Source organism: Papaver somniferum, unplaced genomic scaffold (assembly GCF_003573695.1).
Source record: "Papaver somniferum cultivar HN1 unplaced genomic scaffold, ASM357369v1 unplaced-scaffold_80, whole genome shotgun sequence".
Lineage (NCBI taxonomy): Eukaryota > Viridiplantae > Streptophyta > Magnoliopsida > Ranunculales > Papaveraceae > Papaver > Papaver somniferum.
This window is the reverse complement of record NW_020650971.1, coordinates 3,674,557-3,698,771: the sequence shown is the minus strand read 5'-3', so window position 1 is coordinate 3,698,771 and position 24,215 is coordinate 3,674,557. Positions and strand designations below refer to the sequence as shown.

Sequence of the window (24,215 nt, the reverse complement as noted above, 5' to 3'; positions counted from 1 at the left end):
TCCATTTAAATTCCCTATACAAACAGGTAACAGCAATAAATGCAGAGACTATGAAGGACTTGAAGGACTTTAATTTAAATACCTTCTACTTTGTATCGTTCCTTGACAGTAAGGAACGAAAAATGCTTAGATTTCCATCCCACAGTGTTGCTGCTGGTTATAGTGACTGAAGCTGTGTTGGAGAAACTGAACTTGCTTCTGTCCCCTATTTTAATCCTGGTTAAATTGGGGCCTATGCCATTTAATTGGTGCCTATAACTACATGACAAAATAGGGTCGTTAGGAAGTAATTTGTAGAAGCCCCTTATCCATTATTTATATTAATGCCTAATATGCCTTTGTTAAATTAGTGATGATTAATTAAGTTAATATTTATTAAATTAATAAGTGTTTGAGTAGGATTATAATGTTTGGATTAGAGTAGAAATTCATTTTTCTTATTAAGGTTTGGAGGGAAAGAAGTAGAGGGAAAAAAGAAAAAACTAGGATTTGTGATTTTCTTAGCAAAAATGAAAGAATATACTGATGATGAAGACTCTAGTTGTGATGAAGAGGGGGGTGCATCAGATTATCATGATTTTGATCCTACCGAATTGGATAATTTATTGAATGAAGAAGAGCATGACAACCAAAGAATGCTTGAGGATATTATTCAAGCACAAAAACAATTTCGTCGGGAGGAAGAAGATGATAATGCTTCTAATAAACATGTATGAGTTGTATCGATCTACAAACATGTATTTGCATGTCTAAATTGCCGAATAAGGAAAAAAAAATTCAAAACTTTAACCAGAATCGGTTTATTCGATAGCATGTTATAAACCGATTCTGGGAAAAATACCCAAATTGGGTACAAAAATCGGTCTTTGTTCATCACCAAATAAACCGATTGTAGTAAATTTTTGGCGCGATAGGTACGTGACGAGAATCGGTTTTTGTTGGTGATGTGCATAATCCGATTTCTTCCCTTGAATAATATCGTAGAATACACAAAGTTGACAATCAATTTATTTTCATTAATATGTAATCCGATTTTGGAGTTCCAGGAGAAATGTGAACCAAAATTGGATTATATGACACCAAACGTGAACCGATTGTAGACTCTGAAAATTTTCCGCCAATTCTTTAATCGGTCTTTATAGTTGCACATATAAACTGATTACTTATAATCGGTTTAATAGGCTGTAACTTATGAACCGATTTTGAATCCTCAACTTTTTGATATTTGTTGTAGATTGTTGTGGCGTTTGAAAAAGATCAACCCGAAGCGGTATCTATGCTGGGTGCCGATACCTCTGCCACTATTTCACCGATTTGGAATGGAAAGATAGAGACGATGCAAAGCAATGGTTTATAAAAAAATGGAATAGAGATTAAATAAGCATTAGTTTTAGGCCGTCATTCAAGTAAATATCGTTTGGAATTTGTTTGTGAGAGAAGTGGAAAGAAAGAAAGTCACTGGGCAAAGGACAGACTGTACGTGAAGAAGACGACAAAGGAATACATTACTAACTCAAAGAAGTATGATTGCCCGTTTAAGCTTATAGTTAATACATGCAAGAAACCCGATGATAGTAAGGTATACAAGCTCTCTAAAGTGTTGAATGATTGTCATAATCATGATGATCCAGAATCTGTTGTTGGACGCGCGGCCGTTTGTGGGTTGAAACCACATAAATGGGAAACGGTACTGTCGATGAAAGCGTGTAAACCAAGTGATATCCTTAAGAATATTAAGGAGGATGATAAGGATAACTTGTCCACTTTGAGGAAAATATACACGGCAAGAGCATCCTTTAGGAGGAGGTCATGGGATGGTAGAGCGGTTATGAAACAATCTCAATGGTTAGCCGATCAACACGGATACACAATGAGGAAGCAAGTATTGGAAGGCAAAATGACTCATACGGTCTTAGAGTACGTGATGATTGTCCATTACCGCCGGTAGATAACTTTGACAAGGTCACTGAGGTCACCAAGGAATGGCTAAAAAAATACGATGCCAACATGAGGCGATGGGAGGAATTGATCAAGCTGGATAAATTCGATGGTGTTCATTTGTTGGAATGAGTATTTTCCTTATGTTGAAAACTGGATATATCGAATGCTTATATTTTGTCGCTTTCTTATATTGTATATTTTACAAACTTGAACCTAGCTTAATGAATGAAAGTGGTTTTCTTTTTTTCGGTAACTTGGACTCATGAAATTTATAACAGAATCAGACTTCTAAAATGTTTATAAAGTCCGATTCTAGAGGTAGTTTGTTGCCACTTTTTCAGATTCGGTTTATACTGACGATAATGTAGTCCGATTATTGGCATACAGAGATTATTGACGTTAATCGGAGTACATTTGGTCCAAAATGATCCGAACAAGAAGCCAAAATCGGTTAATGTGTGTACTAATGTAATCCGATTGTAGTTGATGTTCATCACATCAACCCAGAATCGGGTTATTAAGGTTTACATTAAAAACCGATTAACGGCAGAATCAGATTACTATGGTGCACATATAAACCGATTCTGGGCGGGTTATCAGAAAACTTGATGAGTGAGTTTTACATATTTAGAGGTAAATCATTGGAAAGTATCTCTTAGATGGAATGGTTTAAAGAGATTTAACTCAATCACTTGAATTGTCTGTTTTTGGATTTTCTTTTTATTTAACAAAAGGAAATTAGATCTTAATTGTTGTTTATGATTGATTAGGATTTAGTTTTAATTTTGATGGAAATTGATAAATAAAATGAGTTTTGATTGATTAGGATTTGTTAATTAAGTTATGATTTAGTATTTGTATTTGTGTTATAATAATTAAGTTTTTTTAAGGGTTAATTTAGTATTTTTACAATCTTTTGACACCCCTTATCATTCTCTATTAGGTGGATGTGGAAGTCCATAGGCCCCAATTAAGTGGCATAGGCCCCAATTTAGCCAGGATTTTAATAAGGAAGAATAAATCACTTGATTATAAACAATCTCAGAAGATGTAAAAACAATCTCAGGCCAATTCTTCTTCCATGCATCATTCCTAACATACATCTCGGCAACCCAATCATTCTTATACTACAACAACACCATACATCCTTCATAACACCACCAGTTTGCATCTTCATCACATCAATTCAATCCATTTCCAATTCTAACGAAAGCAGCTTTATCCATATATCATCTCAAGAACATCCACCCATCGACGATCAATTACAAATCCTAACTTCAGAATTTATCAAAAGCTAATCACCACCATCTTCACCACCATTCCAATCTCAATCAATCCCATCTGCTTCGATTGCAGTCGCTCTTCATACACCACCAGCAACAGCTTCTAGATATCAATAGCGCCACCAACCTTCGTGTGTTCTTGAATTAATCAATAAAACCACTGTTCTTTCGCTGTCTCAGATGCAGAGCAAAAAACCGTTTAATCTTCATCAAATTTGAACTCAAAAACCCTAATTTTCCTGTGAACGGATTGGAAATACCTGAATCGAAAACAAACCCTAAATAATTTATATAATGATGAGGAAGAGTGGTGGTGGTGGTGATAATTATAAATAATGAAAGTTTACAAATAATTTGCTTTATTTTGTATCATCACTTGCTAGATACTATAGCAAGTGAGAAAATAACATTTAGATAATTTCATGCATCAAATAAAACTTCATTCGATTCTTTTTTCCTTAATTTTTCATCTTTACTTTTTAGCTCTTCCTTGTTTCAAGATTTTCTTAAATCATTAGTCTTATAATATGTTTTATTCATAAATTTGTGATTTTCTTGCAGGTTCTCCTGGTTTGCTAATGGATTTCTCCCTATATTGGGTCTTGGTGCTCACCATTTCTTTGATTCTCGCGGCAGTATTGTCAACATCGGCTATATTGCCTACTATAGTTCCACCATACAATGCTATATTGCATACTCGTTGTGTTTCAGCTCTGAGTTCATTTCAATATGAAAACCATTATTCTCCCCCGATTCAAATTTTTGATGCCATGATTCAACATACATGTTCATTCACTAACTCACCAATCCAGGTTCAAAAATTCAAAAACAAAATCTTCCTCCTTTTTCTTCCCGTAAAATATGGAAGCATCACATTTTCTCGGATCTCATGCAACAGAATCATAACAAGAATTATTCTTTTAGTCTTCAAAATATTTCTGCTCTCTTTTTTAGGAAACAGAATATTTGGTATATCTTTTTTTTTGGAAATCCTTTAATTATAAAGCTTGGTAGATTAGGTAATCGATACATACCCAAGAAACATCCAAACCCTAGCAGAGACTTCTTCCAAAGAACAATGGAGAAAGATAACAATGTACCACAAATAACAATGGTGTTAAAACAATCACTACAAAGTTGAAGAGCACATCCATCATTGCTGAAAGAAGAGCTATCGATTCTGCCAAGAATCTGCATGAAGCCGCAAATTCTTGGTCCAGCAGTCTTATTGGAAAGTTAATAACAAATAGTGATAAAATAAAAATAGCTGATATAAAGGAAGTTTAACTCTGACAAGGAAAATAATGATATCTTGAAGAAATCACCATGGAATGTCCACAGATGCTTACTTTCGCTACAAGATTATACAACTGGTGTTGCGTACACAAACTACGTATTCAGAAAACAAGCATGGAGCGTACAATTTAAAGGTTTGTTACTTGAGCATCACCATGTTGACGTGTTTGATGAAGCTATTGAGGATATGGGTAAAAAAATATCCACTGATCCACCAAATTATAGACCAAGATCAGGGAGTATGATTACTGCTAGAGTGGAAATCGATTTAACAGAGCCATTAAAAAGAGGAGAATTGTGGAATTCAAATCATGATGAACTAGTTTGGATCAGATACCACTGGTTGAAGCAGCTTCATAGTCTCTGTAATGAGTGTTATATCATTGACCATGATGATGATATTTGTGGAGAAGTAGCTGAATTATTAAAGGAACGAGCCATGACCATTGAGGAGTATGAAGAACATCGCAAGAATAAGGAAAAAGCAGGTATTGAGATGACTAGTAAAGAAGTGAATATTGAAGCAGAAGGTGTTGACATGACGGATGCTGAAGAAGAGATAACTGCCAAAAGATCTAGAAACCAAATTTTGGAAGACAATGTTTCCAACACATCTATACAAGGACCTATTCTGGAAAGTCATGGTGAGGCTATGAATGATGGTAACAATAACTTGAATATTGAACCTATTGTGGTGGTGGAAACTGGATAAAATGAGAAGAATGCGGAAAGCGCAAAGAAAAATCTTGTGCAGAACATGGAGGACCATGCATTTGAGGTAACAAAACCTTTAAATTTGCATTCTATTTACTTTATTTGGTTTCTTGCAAAACGTCTATTTATTTGGTTTTTATGAGTTATTACAAGAGTAGATTTCTTTGTGTCACACTAGAATTCATATTAGTTTCTGGAGCTTAAATATGAGGATCATTGCTTGGAATTGCCAAGGTTTTGTCAGTAAGAAAACTAGAGATCATCTCAAAGACCTCATAAAAAGATATGACCCTGATATAGTTTTCATCTCAGAAGCAAAGATAGGTGAAGATAAAATGCAAAAATTAATTAGGCCATATAAATATCCAAATCATAAATTGATTTCCTCAATAGGATTAGCTAGAGGTCTCATTTTATTATGGAAAGATGGTTTTAATTTCAAACTTGTCAATCAGGATTCTTGGATTATTAACTGTATTGTGCAGGATGACCTATCTAATCCAGAGTGGATCCTTACATGTATGTATGGTTCCTCATACCCCAACGATAAAGAAAAAAAATAGTCTTACATAAGGAATTCAAGTACTTTTATTCAACAGCCATGGGTAGTAATGGGAGACCTGAATTTGGTTTTTCAAAATGAAGATAGAATTACTTCTAATAATATTGGCAGCGTCTCAAATAATTCTTCTTATTCATTTAGTTCTTCTTCAAGAGATGCTCCTTTTATTAATCTTATTCATGAAGCTGGATTGGAAGATATGGGATATACTGGAAGATCATTTACATGGTCTTCTAATGTTCATGGTACTGGCATACGTCGTTCTCGTCTTGATAGAGAACTTACAAATGCAGAATGGAATATCCATTTCCCAGATGCTAATCTGATGCATCTGTCGTAACTTGGATCGGATTACTGTCCTATAATGCTTGATACTTCTCACAATATTAGAGATACAAAAAGAAATTGGAAATATTTCCAATCTTAGAAAAGAGATGACTCTCTAAAGTCTGAAATTCAAGATGCTTGGAATCACCAGATAAATGGTTCTAATGCTTATTAGTTATTTCAGAGACTTATTATTGCTAGAAGATACATCTCTAAATGGAATGGAGAAAAGTTTGGAGACATTGAAAGAAATATATTCTTACTTCATCAACAAATCTAAGCAATTCAAGATGGTAGCCAGGATATTAATGCAACTCATCAAGTTCAACAGTTAGAATCCCAAGTTGAACATTGGCAACAAGTTCAAAATGATTATTGGGGGCAGAAAGCAAGGGATGATTACTACTTGGAGATGGACATAAATACAAAACATCATCATGCAATGGCAAACAAGAGGAATTATGTATCTATAACAAGTTATGTAACCATTGTTTTGGTTGATTTTAGTGCGTACATAAAAAAATTGATGCATAATGTAGTATTCACCCATATTTACGGATGCATATCTGGTTATGCATCTATTTCTCGATGCATAAAAGATTGTGCAACAATTTTCTCGATGCATAATCATGCAACAATATTTTGGATGCATATCAGGTTATGCATCCATTTTCTCGATTGCATAACAAGTTATGCATCTATGACAAGTTATGTAGCCACTGTTTTGGTTGATTTTAGTGGATACGAAAAAAATTGATGCATAATGCATTATGCAGCCATATTTTTGGATGCATAATGCATTATGCAACCATTTTCTTGGTGCATGAAAGATTATGCAGACGTTTTCTCGACTGCATGACATGTTATGCAGTCATGTTGTGCATAACTAGCCACCAACTTCACAACTCCCTATCTATATCTCGGCAAAAATCAGACTCTTCAATCTCCGACAACATTACCACATCTATTGAGATCTCCCTTATGAAACTTTCTTTGTTGTTTAATTAAATGCCAACAAGCACCTTGAGCTCCTTACAAATAGTGACAACAAGCAGTCGAGAAAAGACCCAAAACCATCGCGAAGAGACTCATTAATCCCATTCACTGAAATATCAATTGGAACTACATTTTCACACTTTAGAATGCCATGTGGGAGTCTCCCAAAGAACCCATTCTGATTCATTCTAAGAAATTGTAAATTCAACAATGAGTTAATAGATTCAGGGATTTCATCAGAGAAGTTATTGAATGAAAGATCAAGACTTTTAAGTGACCCAAAATTACCGATGTTGGATGGAATAGAACCAGAAATAAGATTATGAGATAGATTCAGCGTCTTCAAATGATTTCCCAGACTCCAAAAAACATACATATTCAGTATTTTATCAAATTTATTTCGTTCTTCTATTAATAGATCCGTGGTAGCCGATGAACAACCACCACCAGAGCAACAACAACAAATCCCAATTCCGATTCCAATTCCAGATCCACATACCAGATTTGTTGAGATCTCAACAATTTACAGGGCATCATAATCAACAGCATCCCCAATTTCATCAACTTGGTACTCATCGTTAATCCCTAATCGCCGGAAAACAACACAAGAATCACCTTCTCGATATGATTCAAACCCATATGTTCTTCTCAATCTTAAATTCGAAATCAATTCCCACAACCCCATGAGTCTCTCCCTTTTTCTGAGTTTTAGGTGCCGCCATTCTTCTCTTGGTTTCAGACAGCGTATGACTAACTATTCATATTGACTAATTTGATTTCTAGGGATGGATTTGCCGATGTATAATTTTACTCGGTATAGTGGAGAGGAAGAAGAAAAGGAATAGAAGATGAAGAAGAAGAAGAAAAAAAAGACAGAAACAAATTTTTCTAAACTATGGGTTTGAGAATAATTTTTCCCTAAAAAATGGGTGGGCGCCTTCAGACTTTTGGGCATGGATTTCATAGTGGGGGAAATTAGAAAAATGGGTCTTCCTGTAATTTTCACATATTTCTATCCTTACTCGAATTTTTTACCGTCAACTAACCTTCACCAAAATCCTGATGGAATGACACCTAGAAACAAGGTAAGTGTTGTTTTGGACTTCATACCCACAGCGGTTTCGTGGTGTAGTTGGTTATCACGTCAGTCTAACACACTGAAGGTCTCCAGTTCAAACCTGGGCGAAGCCATAATTTCTTTTTCCTTTCTTTTCTTGTTTTTTCTTTTTGTTTTGGGCTTATTCTATTAACTTCTCAACTCATTCATTCTCTTCTTCTTCACATAGACATCTGAGAAAGGGGCGCTGCTGCTGCTGGTGGTGGACATTTTTCCTCCCCCAAATTTCTCACTGGTTCTTCTTCTTCTACAACTTGTAAGTTACTTACCATTTTCAATCTAGGGTTTAATTTCTACACCCAAGCATCCATATCTTCGTGGAAATTACTGATTGATTGATTATCCATAGAACATAAAACTTAGGGATTTGTGCATAACAGACCTTATTTTCTTTTCATTTCTTTCAACCTCTTCTAGTCTGTGTCTGTTTTCCTTCGATTTAGGATTTGTGTATTTCTTATAAGAAATTATAGAATTGTTGTTACCGATTTTGTGGTCAATTTAGGGCATTGTTGACATGAAATTTGGGGATTTTTCGATTTCTCCGTAATTATACTTTTCTTGGAGTGGTTAGGGTTTTCTACACAGTTTGTACTTGCAGGAGTTCATGGTAGGAGTAACTTCGGCGCTGCTGATTGAATATATTTCTCTTTAATCATATTTCAGATTACTAATTACATCTTTGAAAACAACAAGAACTGTAGTTGAACTCTGCAACATTGTAGCAACAGTTGGTGCTTGTGTCTCTCCGCTGCAGGGATTTATGGTATCTTGAAGAAATTGGAAGAGACATTGTGAAAAACAAGGTGCATTTTGCATGTAGGTAAAAATTCTCATTGTGAAATAAGCGTGTTGTCTTATTGTGTTCAAATATTGTGTAACACAATCATATTGTCTTGGTTCGTCAATAGGACTCGTGAGGAGGACATCAATCTCTACATAATCTGCTGTGGTTGCGTTCCTGGGAATGAAGTCTTGGGTTTTCATATCAGAAATCAGATATTTGGCAGGACAGAAATTGGTGTTGAGATCCGAATTTACCAATGGAGTGCAACAAAGAAGAGGGTGTAAGAGCCAAGGAATTGGTTGAGAAGAAGATGAATAGCAAGGATTATGTTGGAGCACGAAGAATGGTCGTTAAGGCCCAAAAACTATACCCGGGTATAGAAAATATCAGTCAAATGCTAACTGTATGTGAAGTACACTGTTCTGCTGAGTGCAGAGTACTTGGGTCGGACCCAGATTGGTATGACATCCTTCAGATTGAGCAAACTGCTGATGAAGCATCCATTAAGAAACAGTTCAGAAAGCTCGCCCTTCAACTTCATCCTGATAAGAACAAGTTTCCTGGTGCAGAAGCTGCCTTTAAATTGATCGAAGAAGCACAGAGGTTGCTTTGTGACCAGTCGAAGCGATCACAATTTGATATGAAGCGTAACACTATGAGACCTGGTCAACAGATGCAGTCTCAAAATCACCCGAGTAGGAGTAACGATTCGAGCAAACAACCTGGGATGCATTCTAATCCTTCGAGTACTGGTGCAGCAGCACAATTCAAGAGCATGAATCCTCACCAGCAAAAACAGCAGCAGATCCCACCAGTATATGCTAATAGCCTCCTCTGGACTGTATGTCCTTTTTGTAGTATAAGGTACCACAGAGACATTATGAACAGAGCTCCCCGCTGTCGAAGGTGCATGAAACCTTTTATTGCTAATAATCTGAATAAACAAGGGATGGCATCTGGAGTGAACAACCCGCCATCTCCTCAAAAGAATGATTTGAATAAACGAGGGATGCCTTCTGGAGTTAACAACCTGCCATCTCCTCAGAAGAAAAAAGCCCGTAGAGGTGGTAGGAAGGTGGCCCCAGTAAAAATGCGAGGGAAATGTGGCAATGTGGCACCAGTATTACAGCCTCCCAAAATGTCAGGAAGGGCTTCTGTGGCTGGTAGGGCGGCTAAACCCAATGTCAACGAAGACGTGAATGTCCGTGTGGAAGCCGGAAAGAAAGGAAAATGTATACTTGCTGAACCTAAACCTCAGGGTACCAAGAGCAGGAAAAGAGGAAGAAACTCTGACCCAGAAGAGGTAACTGACAGTTTCAAAACTGAAAGCAGCTGCGACAGGGAAGAAGATGGTGATCGTAAAGCTGGACAGAATCCTGGACTCAACAGTGGCCACCATACTCGCAGATCATCTCGGCTAAAACATGATGTTAGTTACAAAGAGTGATGACGATGAAATAATTAGCGGATCAGGACGAGACACAATGAGCCAGTGGATAAGCCAGAGAAATTTAATAGAGTGGCCCTTCTTGAATAAAGTATACCAGATGGAAATGCTGAAAACTGCAAGAATAGTTGAGATGAAGTGGCTGAAGATGTATGAAGGACCTGAAACAATGGTCGTTGAAGTTGCCGATCCAGATTTTTATGACTGTGACAGGGATAAGAGTGGATGGTACAGTTGTAAAAGTGGACGCTACAATCAAGGTGTTGGTTTGGGAGAAGGTTTCTGATCATGAGACAATTTTCAAGGGTCAATAAGCAGGTTGTGAATCCATACTTGAAATACCATGCTGTGAGTTGCTTAGATTCTCTCATAAAATTCCTGCAATCGTTGAATGATGAAAAAGTAGGAACCTTGCATAGTTGCTGGGAGTTGGATCTCAAAGTAATTTATTTAATAGTAAATGAAGAGTCAAAACTGTCAAAGACATGCTGTAAGTTTGATGTACAAGTCTGTGATGCAGCAGTCTGGGGTTTAGCAATTTTTTTCGTTTTTCATACGCGGTACGGGGAGAACATCTTCTGTCAGAATGAGGTATCCATCTGCATCTTCATGTAGCTATTTTTTTTCTTTTTTTTTTTGCTCTTCATTTGTTTCATCACATGCCTTACTTAAGTATTATTAGTTTTAGTAATCTGCAATCATTATGCTGATAGTAGCATAGTATATTATGCTTTCTTACATTATTAGGTTTTGCTTCAGCAGATCTATTTCTGCTGGGATTTACAGTATATGATTACTTTAGGTTCAGTTGCACATGCGAAAACTCTGAAAATTTTCCTTGAAACTTTAGAAGTTCTTTGAATTTATCTGGATGTAATACATGTGAACAATCTGATGCTCTTTTGAGCAATCATTCCATTTTTGGTTTTTATGTTCTGACCAAAGAAGAGCAAACTTGGGGAGTGATTAATTGGGTATCAATGGTATGAGGGGGCATTTCACATATCCGTACTTTACAGATTGTGGCCTGACATCAGCCCTGACTTGGTAAGGTCATGGCATGAACCAGTTTTGGAATTTGACTAACCTATCTTAACTGCAAAAGAACTAATGTGGAGCATTCCTATGTTAGAGTCATTGACCCTAGTACTGCATTCTGCGCTTAAGCTCTCTTCTACTCTGATATAATTATCAAGTGTGCACTTATTCCCTCTATTCCTTTATCGGTGTTAGTGTCTTCCAATGTGCACAGATGCACTTATTCTGATATAATTTGCAATTGTGCACATATGCATGCCCTCTAATCTGCTATAACTTTCAGGTGTTAGATATTGAAGTGTTGAAGTATTGAAGGAGACACATCACAGACCCTATAAGTAGCAAGTTTGAAAAAGAAAGGGATGGAATTTGCTCTGAGAACATAAAGCAACATGTGGTGATTCAGGGGAACTGTTCTAGTAGAAAATTTACATAAGCAAAGTTATTCAAGGGAGGTAAGGGAAGCTCTGAATTTGAAAATTCTTATTAACAGTGTCAGATATGGTGAGAGATATATACTGGGTTGGATCCTATTGTGGCCAAAGAACTTAGTACTTTTGGGTAGAGGCTAAGCAGAAAGGGACTGTCAGAATCATTAACTAATAACAGCAAAAGCATCAGCAGTACAGTCCGCAAACTCCGCAGCACTACTCACATCAGCATCATCAAGCTGGAAACGAGGAACCGAAATGCCTCAATTCTAGGTATGTCTTACTTCTTTAGTTTTAATGGGTCTAATTTCTTTTGTAAATGGATTGATGTTTGAGATATTCTGATCATAAGAATTAAATGGGAAATCCATGCTAATCATCATTGTAATATGAATTAAATGCACAACGTATGCTTTCTTTGTACTGGCGAGAAAGAAAAATGTTCGTCATACTTTAACTTCAATATGTTACTGAATCATTGATAGGATAACATGTTTTTGCTCTATTAAGGTAAGGCGACTTACATGTTTATGTACTCAACCTCAACCTCAGCATCACCATATTCCTTGTTAAAAAACGCTAGATCCATTTGTAAACATTGATAACCACGTATCAGTATGTGTTCTGTCCGGCCACTTTCAAACAATGCTAAGCTGTGCAAGGAGACTGCATTGCAACTCGATCCTGGTCGATAGCGGTTTTATTCACGGGTGCTGTTACTGCTATGGGAAGACCAATCCACATGTGTATATAATCGACTTATCGACATGAAGAGTGGCCCAAACTGCAAAAAACCTTTATTTTCAATGTTACCAGTATACTGCCACGCGCCACCTAAGCTGTTAGACCAAATTGACTATGCAGATACAACCACATCTAATACATGTACATTCAATGCTTATTATTACCATTTCGAGCTGACTTGTGGTGATATTGTACTTTTCACTTGTGCAGCATAATGAAAACCTGATGATAGATGTTACTGAATTCGTACCTTCAAAATACATGTCGCTTTCCTAGGTTTATGTCATTTTTCGTATATGCGTTTCTTTGTCATCGCTTGAAACGGCTGAAAGATTGATAAATTTTGCATACAATTTCAGGTGTAACATATTACTTCCTTAATATGGAGCTGAACATCGAAAAATCTAGTTCAGATGAAGTGAGTGTACTATAAGAATACAGAAATTGCTTATGATGCTTATTATGACCATGATGATGGAAACACTTATTACAAAGACGAGGAAACTGACGATGAGTACAATAGCATTAAAAACCTGCCTTTTATGTTGATTTTGCTTCTGGACCCCAGAAGATGAACTTGAGTATTGTAGGCGTGTCAGGTAATCTTTTTAATTTAATTTTTAGTTTTCTGAATGTTAGTTCGAATTTTCTAACAACGAAAAGTAAACATTAAGAAGAAGAAGTGATAGAGGTATGCAATGGTTTTAATCTGCAGCCTTGTTGTTTGCCTTTTATTCTTGTAGGTGGGAAGCTGCACAAATTCCAATACGAAAGAGGCAGAGCTCTTGATGTGAGTAAAGCTTATCAAGGAACAAACACTATATATACTTGAGATACCTGATTTTGTGAAGTGCCCTCCTCACCTATAGCCATCAAAAGATTGGGAAGATACATTTTAGCTGAATTTTTCTGAGCACAGACTGGTAAGAAAGATCTGCTGAGCCTATTGTCGTTATGATAATTCATCTAAAAATGAAAAAATTCCAACCAGTCTTCTTGGGCTTCAGAGATGGAATAGAAAAATCCACTTTTAATAATCTCGTAAGCATCGAATAAAAATGGATAATTAGCAAGCAATCCTAAGAGTTCAAAGACCATGTAAACCTGAATTTCATAGTACACATCCTTGATAAGTAATACAAAGGAACTGAAAGACTAGTTTTTAAATTTTTTTCTGACGTACTCTATTAAGTTCTTAATTCGTTCATTTTTTTTTTGTTCTGCACTTGAAATCTGAGAAGGCTGCTGCTGGTGGTGGTGGAATTTTTTCTTCCTCCAAACTTCACGCTGGTTCGTCTTCTTCTTCTTCATCTTGTAAGTTCCTCTTGGTTTTCAATCTTGGGCTTCTTATCTACACTCAAGCATTCATATCTTCCATTAGAATTACTGATTGATTGATTATTCATGGCACATAAAACTTTGTATTCTGTGCATAAAGAAAAAGCCTTTTTCCTTCCAGTTTTTTTCCAATCTCCTTGTCTGTGATTAGGACTTGTGTTAGTTTTTCATCATGGAGTTTAAATAGAACTTTACTGTTGAAATGAAATTTGTGGGTTCTTTGATTTTCTGGGTAGTTAAGGTTTTCTTGCATTATTGTCAACATTGAAATGCTTAGCAGTTTTTGATTGGACTGATAAGAGGACATCAGAAGCACTGGTTACTGGGGTTGCATATGAGGTGTTCTATAGAAATTGAGATACAGACTGCATTTAAGTGGCGGCTTATGCCAAGATTGGTGTAACAGTAGCACTGTTGGTTTTTAATAAAGGTGTTTGACACTGTAAGATTGTCAGTTGAGTGTATGGCTGTATGCTATCCTGTTTATTTTAATGTCCTGACTAGTAGATATTGAAATGTATGTTTTTAAGAATGAAGTAGCGCACATAGCGTGTCATAAATGTTCTTGGAATAGGTTAGTAATCTCTGATTATGGTGCAGTTGTTGATCATTGTTAAAGGAGTGCAGCCTTTAGTGATCAAGGATGCTGCAAATCCCTTGATCACGACCTGCTTTCTTTTCTCCTTAGGGATTGATGCGAATGTGAATCGTACTCTAAAGTCTAATCTAAAAGAAGTTGTTGGGCATTCTGACTTGGAAAGGTAGAGTTACCAGTGTTAGGCTTAGTCTAATGGGCTTTCCGTATGTAGACCCCTACTACGTCACTGTGAACATTTCCTGGGTGCAGCGGTTTGGAACAGTGTATGAAGCTACGTGAGACGTGGTGTCTCCCTACCCAAAAAGTAGAAAGCGAGCCATGCTATCTTGCTTGACCATAACACTTAGCCTCAAGGACGGACCCAGGAAGGATAAATTTTCCTTTAAGGCCCAGGCTAGAAGCCTTGGTCGAGCAGATTTTTTTTCTTTTTCGGCTTGTGGACTGGGAAGGATAACCGGGCTAAAGCCCCCTTTAGCCCAGTGATAGGTCCGCCCCTGCTTAGCCTTAAAATCCTTTTCATTGAAGTGTTTTACCGAAACGAGACATCGTGTCTCGCTTAAAGTAATAATTGTCAGACATCAGTGTGTTTTTTTTTTTGCGTGACACTATGTGTCGCCTAAGTTTTTCTTCTCAACTACATTCCCCACAACTGAGAGGAGAGACAGGGAACACACCTTTTTTTGCCACTCTCTACATTTCATCCATAAGAATTAGCTTTAGATTTTGGGGTTATTGTGATTTTTGGGTTTACCGTACAGATGCACTCTAAGGTCAGAAATCACAATAAACTGAAACTCTGGAATCTTTGGTAGAGAGTTCTAAGGCTAAGTCTAATGGATGAAATGTAGGGAGTGTCTGTAAAGTCTCACATAGCACAGATTTCTATGGTTATTAACATTCTAATCCTGACAAGTACATTGCACCTTTGGGATGATGGTGGTTTTTATGGTTTCATAGAATTACTAGGGATACTATCAAACTCGGGCAACCTTAAGTTTTAACCCACAGGTTTCAAACTACCAATGGGCAATTCAGTATCTTTTCAAAGCCCCGACAGCCGGTCAGGTTGGTTCTGGTGTAGAACTTGTTGCACATAAGAGTCATCGGATAAAGGTAGGTGCTTAACAGGTAACTGTGGATCAGATCAAATAGAAGGTAATGAAGCAGGAGCAACACCGCCAGCAGCACTACTAGCTGAATTCACATTTGGTCTAGGTAGTTAATTTTCTATGATGTTAGTCATGTGTACGGATATAACTTACCCATGAAGGTATAGTTCCATCGGCATTGGGTAGTCTTTGTGTTACAACTGGATGTGTTACTGATTGGAATCAGTAATGTCCAACTGAGTTTAAAATAGGAAACGCTGTTGCATTGACTGCTTTTAATGATATTGCAATTTATTGTGGTTACAGTAGACATGTTACTACAGACAGCTCATGTTGGGACTTTGACATATTAGGGGTAGTAAGGCTGCTGCTGTTCTGTGACTTTGACATGGGTTTCATTTCTACCCTACCCTGATGCGTTTGGGACTGAAGGCTTGGTTGTACTTGTTGTCGTTGATTATGGTTGTTGTTGGTGATATAGGGTTGCTGCTGTAGGTATACAGAAACTGCGAGAAGTTATAGTTTTAGGTATTTTACTGTTGGAATGAGATATAATGTCACTATACAGTTAGTATTAGAGTGTTATTTACTGTAGAGTTATTGTTAGTGTTAGAGATATTTTTTTTCCTAACCCTAAATGTGTAAGTTGTAAGGATACCTAATTGTAGAGAAAGAGGAACCTCCCGTATGGGTGAAGATAACCCTTCACTATCTCTTTCTCTGTTTCTTCATGGTATCAGAGCAATGGAGGCTGAGAAGAGAATTCCTAGCCTAGATCACCTTTAAAGCTTTGATCTACTATAGCTTGAAAGTTAGACTTGTAAGCTCTTCGTAGAGAACCAGTCGCTGATCTGTAAGTAGGTTTCTCCATTTGAAGTTGAAGTTGAAGAAGTGAAGAAGCCGTTGGTGGAGTGGTCTCACTTTCCTTACTTATGTTAGGTGCAGAGCATAGGTCATACCATAAATCATACCTAAACTGATCTTCACTAATTCTACTCCCCCCTGAAGAGAAGTCTCAACACTGTTCTCATAGGTTCTAGGCATCAAATCTACTTTTAACTCAACAAAATAAAGAGAGGAAAAAGAACAACTGTCAAAAAGTACAACTTTCAAATGGAGAAACCTACTTATAGATCAGCCACTAGTTCTTCACGAACAATTTACGAGTCTAACTTTCAAGTCCGATCCCAGATTGAAGCTACAGTAGATCGAAGCTTTAAAGGGGATCTAGGCTAGGTTTTCTCTTCTCCGTCTCCTTTGTTTTGATACCATGAAGAAACAGAGAAAGTGATAGTGAAAGGGTTATCTTCACCCATAAGAGAGACTCCTTTTTTTATACAATTAGGTGTCTTTACAACTTACATATTTTGGGTTAGGAGGAAAATATTTCTAACGCTAACACGAACTCTACAGTAAGTTAACACTATATTACTAACTGTACAACGACATTCATGACTCATTCCAATACTCCCCCTCAAGCATGTGCATAGATATTGTGCATTCCCAGCTTGTCGAGGAAAGAGTTTTATGGTCGACTAGGAACTCAACATGTTATTGTTTACAATCTGGTCTTCTGTTCTTACGAACGAAGTGCTGATAATCCCTGCATTTAACTTCTCTTTGATGAAATGTCTGTCCATCTCCACATGCTTTGTTCTGTCATGCTGGACTGGATTGTGAGCAATGCTGATGGCAGCCTTGTTGTCGCAGTACAACTTCATAGGACATGTAGGTCTGAAACCAATCTCTGTCAACAATATTCTTAATGGCAATAACTCACAGATTCCATCAGCCATATCCGTAAACTATGCTCCTGCACTGGATCTAGCTACAACTGATTTTACTTTTACTTTAAGGATGGTTAGTTGATTTTGAGATTCAAGACACGGACAAAAACCGCCATGGAAAGCGTAAATATGTAATGTTGGTGTTGTTAAGGAGTTTGTGATTTGTTCGTTTAAACCTTCTTGATAACATGATATGTGAACTCTTTGCCAAACTTTGTTTTGAAAAACATTTTTGTGGTAGTATCTGCAAAGCCTTAAGATGTGGTATAGTTGAGATGGTTTGAGGTTATTTTGGGTTTGGTCAATTGAGCGTCGTGTATTGAAGCTGTTTGTGGTGTATATTCTGAATTGGGGTATGGAAGAAACCTTGGTTATATTTATTATGTGTTTTACTGTCTTTCAGCAAGCCCTTGGAGAAAGGAAGTCAGAGTCAGGCGGTTTTAGATGCTTTAGGTGAGCCTACTGGAAGTGGAAGGGGTCCGTGGTACTGTAGCTCACAATAGGAGTTCAGTATTTAGCACATTTCTTGTTTCTGGGCCATGAGGAACTGGTATTTTTCAGTGCGACCAGTAGGTTTGTAGCTCTTTCTTGCGTTCATTACTTCTGTTCTTTTTTGCTTCGATAACTCTCATTCACATATTAACTTGCGGACGCCTGGTGTTAACTGTGAACCTGAAGACTAGAGAAACTAAAGCTGTACGGACCCCACAGTGCTACTAAGTAATTACTCTAGGAATATCAGGTTGATAGTGCTACACTGCTAGATAAATGGTTTCTTGAAAATATTGAATTTCAGGTTGACATTTCTTGAATTATTATTAAGACTTCCACTCAGGCAACTGCAAATTGTTTTTTTTTTTTTTTTCTCTCTGCTCTTTTGCCCTGAAATATGTAATATTTCAGTAATTGATCGCTTTGTCCGTTTGTGTAGATGACGCTTTGCTTCCAGTTCTATTTCGATTTTTATGGCGGTCAAAACTGGGAGATCCTTACGAAGAGAAGAACCAGACTGAGGATAAATCTTTCATTAATCAACCCAAACATAGCATAAACACAAAAGCAAATTCGTTTTATCTTGTTTTCACAAGTAAAAGAAAATCAAGCACATATCCAGTTTTATTTTTACAACAACATTAAGCCTACAAGGATACTTAGATATTATACTTCATAAGTGTCTTATTTGCATCCTTCACTGTTGAAGGACGTATTCGGTAGCAACAGCTGAGCTCGGATCGTCATTATCACCATCTCCTTCCTCAACAATATCATCACCAGGTCCTTCTAGGCTCATCCCCGATCCAGACCTGCATCCGTCAAAGTTGAAGCACCTACCATTAAGAATATCATCATCATCTCCTCCTTCCACTCCCAACTTAAATTTCAACTTATCATGACCGTAAGACATGGTTTCTTAAAAAAGAGAGAAATTTCTGAACTCGTAGCAAGGAGAACACTTGAGCTTGTTTTTGATAAATTGAGTGAGGTTGGAGGTCTCCATTTATAGTGAAGTTTGGAATGTTTCAAGTGACAATACTGTCAACATGCACTTGTGAACAAAAATTATAGATTATGGTCGCACTTCCTTACAAGTTGCGCAAACTAGTGAGAAACTTATGATTATAATCAAAGCATGTTATGATTCCGAAAATATGGATACAATTAAAAAACACTCAACATAAACTAATTTTAATTTTGAATCCACACCATGAATTTGTCAGATTTCAAAATAAACATTCCCACTCTCGGAAGTAAAATTAAAGTCACACTACAAAATCAGTTTCATCAACATTTTAGCAACAACGGTTTCGTGGTGTAGTTGGTTATCACGTCAGTCTAACACACTGAAGGTCTCCAGTTCAAACCTGGGCGAAGCCATTATCCTTTTTTAACTTTTTTGCTATTTTTCTTGGCCGTACTATTTTAACTTCTTAATTAGTTCATTTTCTTCTTCACTTAGGAATCTGAGAGGGGCGGTGCTGCTGCTGCTGGTGGTGGAGCTTTTTTTTCTTCCAAAAATCTCACTCGTTCTTCTTCAACTTGTAAGTTCCTTGTGATTTCAATCTAGGGTTTTCTTTTCTACACTCAAAAATTCATATCTTCCGTCAAAATTATGACTGGTTATTATTCGGGGAACATAAAACCTAGGGTTTAAAACCTTTTTTCCTTGTCTGTGTGCCTTTAATTTGGATTTGTGTTTTTCTTATAAGAAATTAGTCCTTCGACTATGGAGTTGTTGTTTTGTGGTTAATTGAGGGATTCAATTCATTCGACATGGTTGAATTGAATTTTGGTGTCGAAATGAAATTGGGGGTTCTTGGATTTTGTCTGTGTAGTTATTGCTTTCTTTGATTAGTACTGTCAACATTAGAAATGCTTAGCATTTTTCAATTTCATTGATTAGTTATTGCTTTCTCGGATTCTTTTTGTGTAGTTATTGCTTTCTTTGATGTGCTTCAGACATGCTTAGGTCTCTCAATTAAACCTCACTATTCATAGCCTTAATTGAACGAAGTCCGCCGAAGAATCCTACTGAGGCCTGTACTTAAAAGTCACAGGTGGAAATGACTCCTAAGTGTACTGACTTCAGAATCGTCAGTACCCTACTTTGACTATTAGGTGTTAATTCAAAATATAACTTGAGGATTACTAGTTCATTAGACAGGTGATATTTTGAAAATGTTAAATGGACGCGTTCCGTAACACATTATAACCTCATTGTGTACCAATTTGAATTTCAACCATTGACGACAACCAAATCTTATACCACCATAACTGTTTACCTGATGAAGAACCAAACCACTGCAATTGAGAACTTGATGAACAGACCAAACAGTCACTCAAAACTAACAGATGCCATAGGATACCTTTTCCTTTTAGCATATTTAGTATGCCCTCTTGTTTCGTACTTGCAGCTTTTAGCACCACTTTCGTTGTGATTTTTCAGTGAAATAAAGCTGGAAGTGTGAGGAATTCCCTCAATGCATCAGCAGCTAATACTGTCCCATAGTTTGTTTTACAGTTAAAGCTATGTCTGTGCTATAACAAATTGAGAATCATTCACTGACTCTCTGTGAAACTCCTTGATCCAATTCCATGAATTTTTGTCTTAGTACTTGAAACATTGTCATGAAAAAGTGCTTACTCGGGTTGCATAAGAGCTGTTCTGTTGAAGTTCAGATACAGACTGTATTTAAGTGGCAGCTTATGCCAAGTTTTATGTAGCAGCTGTTTCTGTTGAAGTTTTTGGTTTCTATAATGGTGTTTAATGACTCATGCTGTACTGTATGGCTTTGAAATATTCTCTTATTTGTTTTTAATGTCTTAACTAGTAGATTTTGAAATTTATATTTTTAAGAAAAAAGGCGCAGATAGCGTCTCGTAAATGCCTATGAAATGTAGCTATTAGTGATCAAAGATGATGGTAAATCCCTTAATCATAACCTGCTTTCTTTTCTCCTTGAGGAGATCGACGCGAATATGAATCATAAGCCGATCCCAATTGTTCCTGGGCACTCTGTCTTAGACGATAGAGTTACTTCTATGCGCCAGGACCCGCTATTGGAAATCCAGAGTTTGGTTTATTGTGATTTTTGGCTTTACTTTCCAGGTGCACTCTAAGGTCTAAACTTTCAGAAGTTTTTATGCTGTTCGTCAGTATATATGGTTTTATGCTGTTCATAGCTTAAGGGTTATCATACGAGTAAGTTCAGAAAACATTTGTATGGTTAGAATTGTTATAGAGCATACATATCCAAGGTTAGTAACATTCTAATCTGACAATGAGAGATTGCTTTTAGGAAGATGGTTGTTTTTAACTTTTTATGGTTTTATAGAATGTGAGACTCCTCCTACCTACTGAGGTTTCCAACTTCATGGAATGGAAGTAAAAGACTTTTTGTTGTTTACACTCTGCTGCTCTTGTTGATTTTTTTAAAGTTATTATCTGATCTGCAAAACTACTTTTTATATTTTCTGATGGATTGGTTGCATAAATCCTTGTATAATAAACTTTTGATCAAACTTAATCTTATCTCAACTTTAGTTGGTTGTTAGTCATTTAGCTTGTTCAAACTTTGCAGGTTAGAGAAGCATGGGCCGCAAAGCTGGTGGTTTGTACATAAATCCAAGGAAGTTTGGGACTCTTTCAAAACCTTGCATGAAAGAGATGATGGCGCTTCTAAATTGCTTGGCCACTAGTGGGAACAATGATGATAAGTGTGTTAAGCATAAGGACCTCTTGCGTACTTGCACGGATACCCAGGTGCACAGTTACTCTCAATTCTGTATATTCACTCATTGATTTTGTGTATTACCTTCGTTGATTATCGAGCTTTCCTTTCTTTCAAGTCATTTGCATTGATGCCCATTGGTTACCTCTTTTGCAGGCTAGTGCAAACAGAAAGCCATGGGGAAGCATCAATTATCACTTGCATAGGCTTAGCAGAGCAAAGAAATAGTTGCACTATTCCAGTTAACTGGGGTTTGAGATTTTATATGTAGCTGTGTGAAGATTTTATTCTTCAACAAGATTTTGGGTATACGTTTTTGTTGGTTCTTTTTTTTTGCCGATTTTTTGAAACCAAGTTCCTAAAATATTTCTGTGAATGATTGTTGGGAGGTTATTCTTTGCCAACAGCTTAACTAGATTAGTTTTACTTTCATATTTGATAAGAGCAACTTATGAAACATACATGTTATGGTGATTTGCCTTTTTAAAAAAAGAATAATACGACGCGGATGCTAAGTTGAATTTGTGTATTTACTGTTCCAGTTTCTCATTTTTACTTTTTTACTGTTGAATTTGTTCATCTTTTTATGTAATCCACCTTCACGATTTTGCTAACTTTTCTCTAACAGCTGTGCTAGAACTTTTGAGTGCCTGTCAACAAGATTGAACAAATAGAGGATGTTTCAGGGTGCATTCAAGAAAACAAATAAATAAATACAAGTGATAATCAGAATATATCAACTTTATGAAAAAAAAATATGCGCAATTGAATTTATAATTTATTCTGATAAACTAAAAGACTCTCAAACAGCTCCTTTGCCCCCCCTATCAGATAAAACTAATTTGGGGATTTTTCTATCTCAATTGAAAGCGATGGTTTCTTCAACTAAGTTAACAGATGATATCTTGATTGAGATCTTCACTTATCTTCCTCTCGATTCAGTTTACAGATTTAAAATAATCTCAAAGGTATGGTTATCTAACCTCTCATACCCTAATTTCATTACCAAATGGTTCAAAATTAACAACAAATCAGAATCGTTGTCTTATGTATGTATCTTCTCAACTAACTCCCCAATCTTATCAATTTTCATCAGCTTCACCTGGCTTATCTCACTTTTTCACTTTTGTTTTCACTAACAAGGATATGAAAAGAAAAAATCTTCATCTCTCTCAATGGAGGTTACACTCTCTTCACCGAAGAAGCTTTAATGGTGGTTCACTCTTACTCTCCCAAAGAAGGCTACACTCTTTTCCCCTATTCTCACAACATGGAGAAGCTTATCTTCTTATTTTTATTCCTTCATAAAACAACTTTCTGCTTTCCGCTATAGATTTTCGGAACTTTTACACTTCATATTTTCTTCAATATTTTTTAAGTTACGCTTCTTTCTCAATTGTGACTGTTCTCTTCAGCTACAATCATGCCTTAACAGATTTTTCAGGTTGTCACAAAATTGCCACACTACCTTCCATATTGCACACGATTATCCCGACCAACGTAGCTCTGACACCACTTACTTGGGGAATTGCCGATACGGGATGCTATGGAAAATATTGAACCTACACCAGCAATAAGACACAATACGACGAAAATAATACCAATTACAGAACACCAAAGATTAACGTGGAAAAAACCTCTTCAATGTGAAGAGTAAACAACCACGGAAAAACTTCCACTATGAAAAATAATGGGTTACAACGACTACTCACAAACTGGGGTTTCATACAACTTTAAGATGCATATAACAGTTGGATAACAATGCCCTCTTTCTCTACTCAATGCTAACAATGGATAACTAATCTTTTACCAAATACTTAGGTAAATTCAACCAACAACACAAGAAAGATGAGAAATTTACTACTACTAGGATTTGAAAAAACCCTTAGAAACCCTTCGAAGAGATGTAGGATGCGGTGGATAAATCTTCACCAACCAAACCCAGGGCCGGCCCTGGCATTTTTCTGCCCCAAAGAAGACTCAAAAAATGTTGCCACTTTACATAAAAAAAAAGTAAGTAGGAGTATAAAGGTTGTCTATAAGTTATGTTACCATCTTCACGTATATAAGTCTATACATATATATTTTCAGTTGCCAATGTTTCCACAAGCACATCAAAATTCTTGACTTGTACAGCGATATTCAATCAAAAATCCTATAATATATTCCTCTCGAGTATGTATAAGCTGCAAACTTGGATCAAAAAATTGGGAATCTCTCTTTTATCTTCTAAAAATTGCAATCGGTTTCTGTTTTTTTGTTGAATTACCTGGGTATTCGAGGCTTTGTTTTGGATACTATGATGAAGTTCTTAAACTTACACGGTCTGATCGGGATGAACAAGATGATAAAAAATATTTTTACAAAGTACTTACAAAACCAAAATATCCCATCTCTAAAGAAAAGAGATACAATTACACGGAAGGATTGATTTGGTTACAATATTTAACCTTCCAACAATCTACCGCGAA

General features: G+C 36.5%; 1 protein-coding gene, 1 long non-coding RNA gene and 2 other non-coding genes across 10 annotated transcripts; all 4 read left to right on the top strand.

Moving 5' to 3' along the window:
- Positions 1 to 8,236: 8,236 nt before the first annotated feature.
- On the top strand, positions 8,237 to 8,310 carry TRNAV-AAC. The gene has a single exon. It is a non-coding gene; the product is annotated as a tRNA-Val (tRNA).
- An 82-nt stretch (positions 8,311 to 8,392) lies between these two features.
- LOC113344989 lies at positions 8,393 to 19,153 on the top strand. Of its 7 annotated transcripts, none has more exons than XM_026588852.1 (9): positions 8,393 to 8,492; positions 8,903 to 9,042; positions 9,148 to 11,061; positions 11,792 to 12,212; positions 13,043 to 13,282; positions 13,427 to 13,606; positions 13,925 to 13,997; positions 17,919 to 18,088; positions 18,447 to 19,153. In XM_026588852.1, exon 3 carries the CDS (start codon positions 9,280 to 9,282, stop codon positions 10,468 to 10,470), a length of 1,191 nt encoding a protein of 396 aa, XP_026444637.1. In that variant the 5' UTR covers positions 8,393 to 8,492; positions 8,903 to 9,042; positions 9,148 to 9,279; the 3' UTR covers positions 10,471 to 11,061; positions 11,792 to 12,212; positions 13,043 to 13,282; positions 13,427 to 13,606; positions 13,925 to 13,997; positions 17,919 to 18,088; positions 18,447 to 19,153. The 7 variants fall into 7 exon arrangements, with proteins under 7 accessions (XP_026444637.1, XP_026444640.1, XP_026444639.1 ...); XM_026588855.1 differs by having other exon boundaries at positions 8,903 to 9,055; positions 13,925 to 13,973; XM_026588854.1 differs by having other exon boundaries at positions 8,903 to 9,055; positions 17,919 to 18,065.
- A 163-nt stretch (positions 19,154 to 19,316) lies between these two features.
- TRNAV-AAC lies at positions 19,317 to 19,390 on the top strand. Its single transcript has one exon. It is a non-coding gene; the product is annotated as a tRNA-Val (tRNA).
- Positions 19,391 to 19,414: 24 nt separating this feature from the next.
- Positions 19,415 to 22,273, top strand: LOC113344990. The gene is made up of 3 exons (XR_003357972.1): positions 19,415 to 19,554; positions 21,595 to 21,776; positions 21,901 to 22,273. It is a non-coding gene; the product is annotated as an uncharacterized LOC113344990 (long non-coding RNA).
- Positions 22,274 to 24,215: the final 1,942 nt, after the last annotated feature.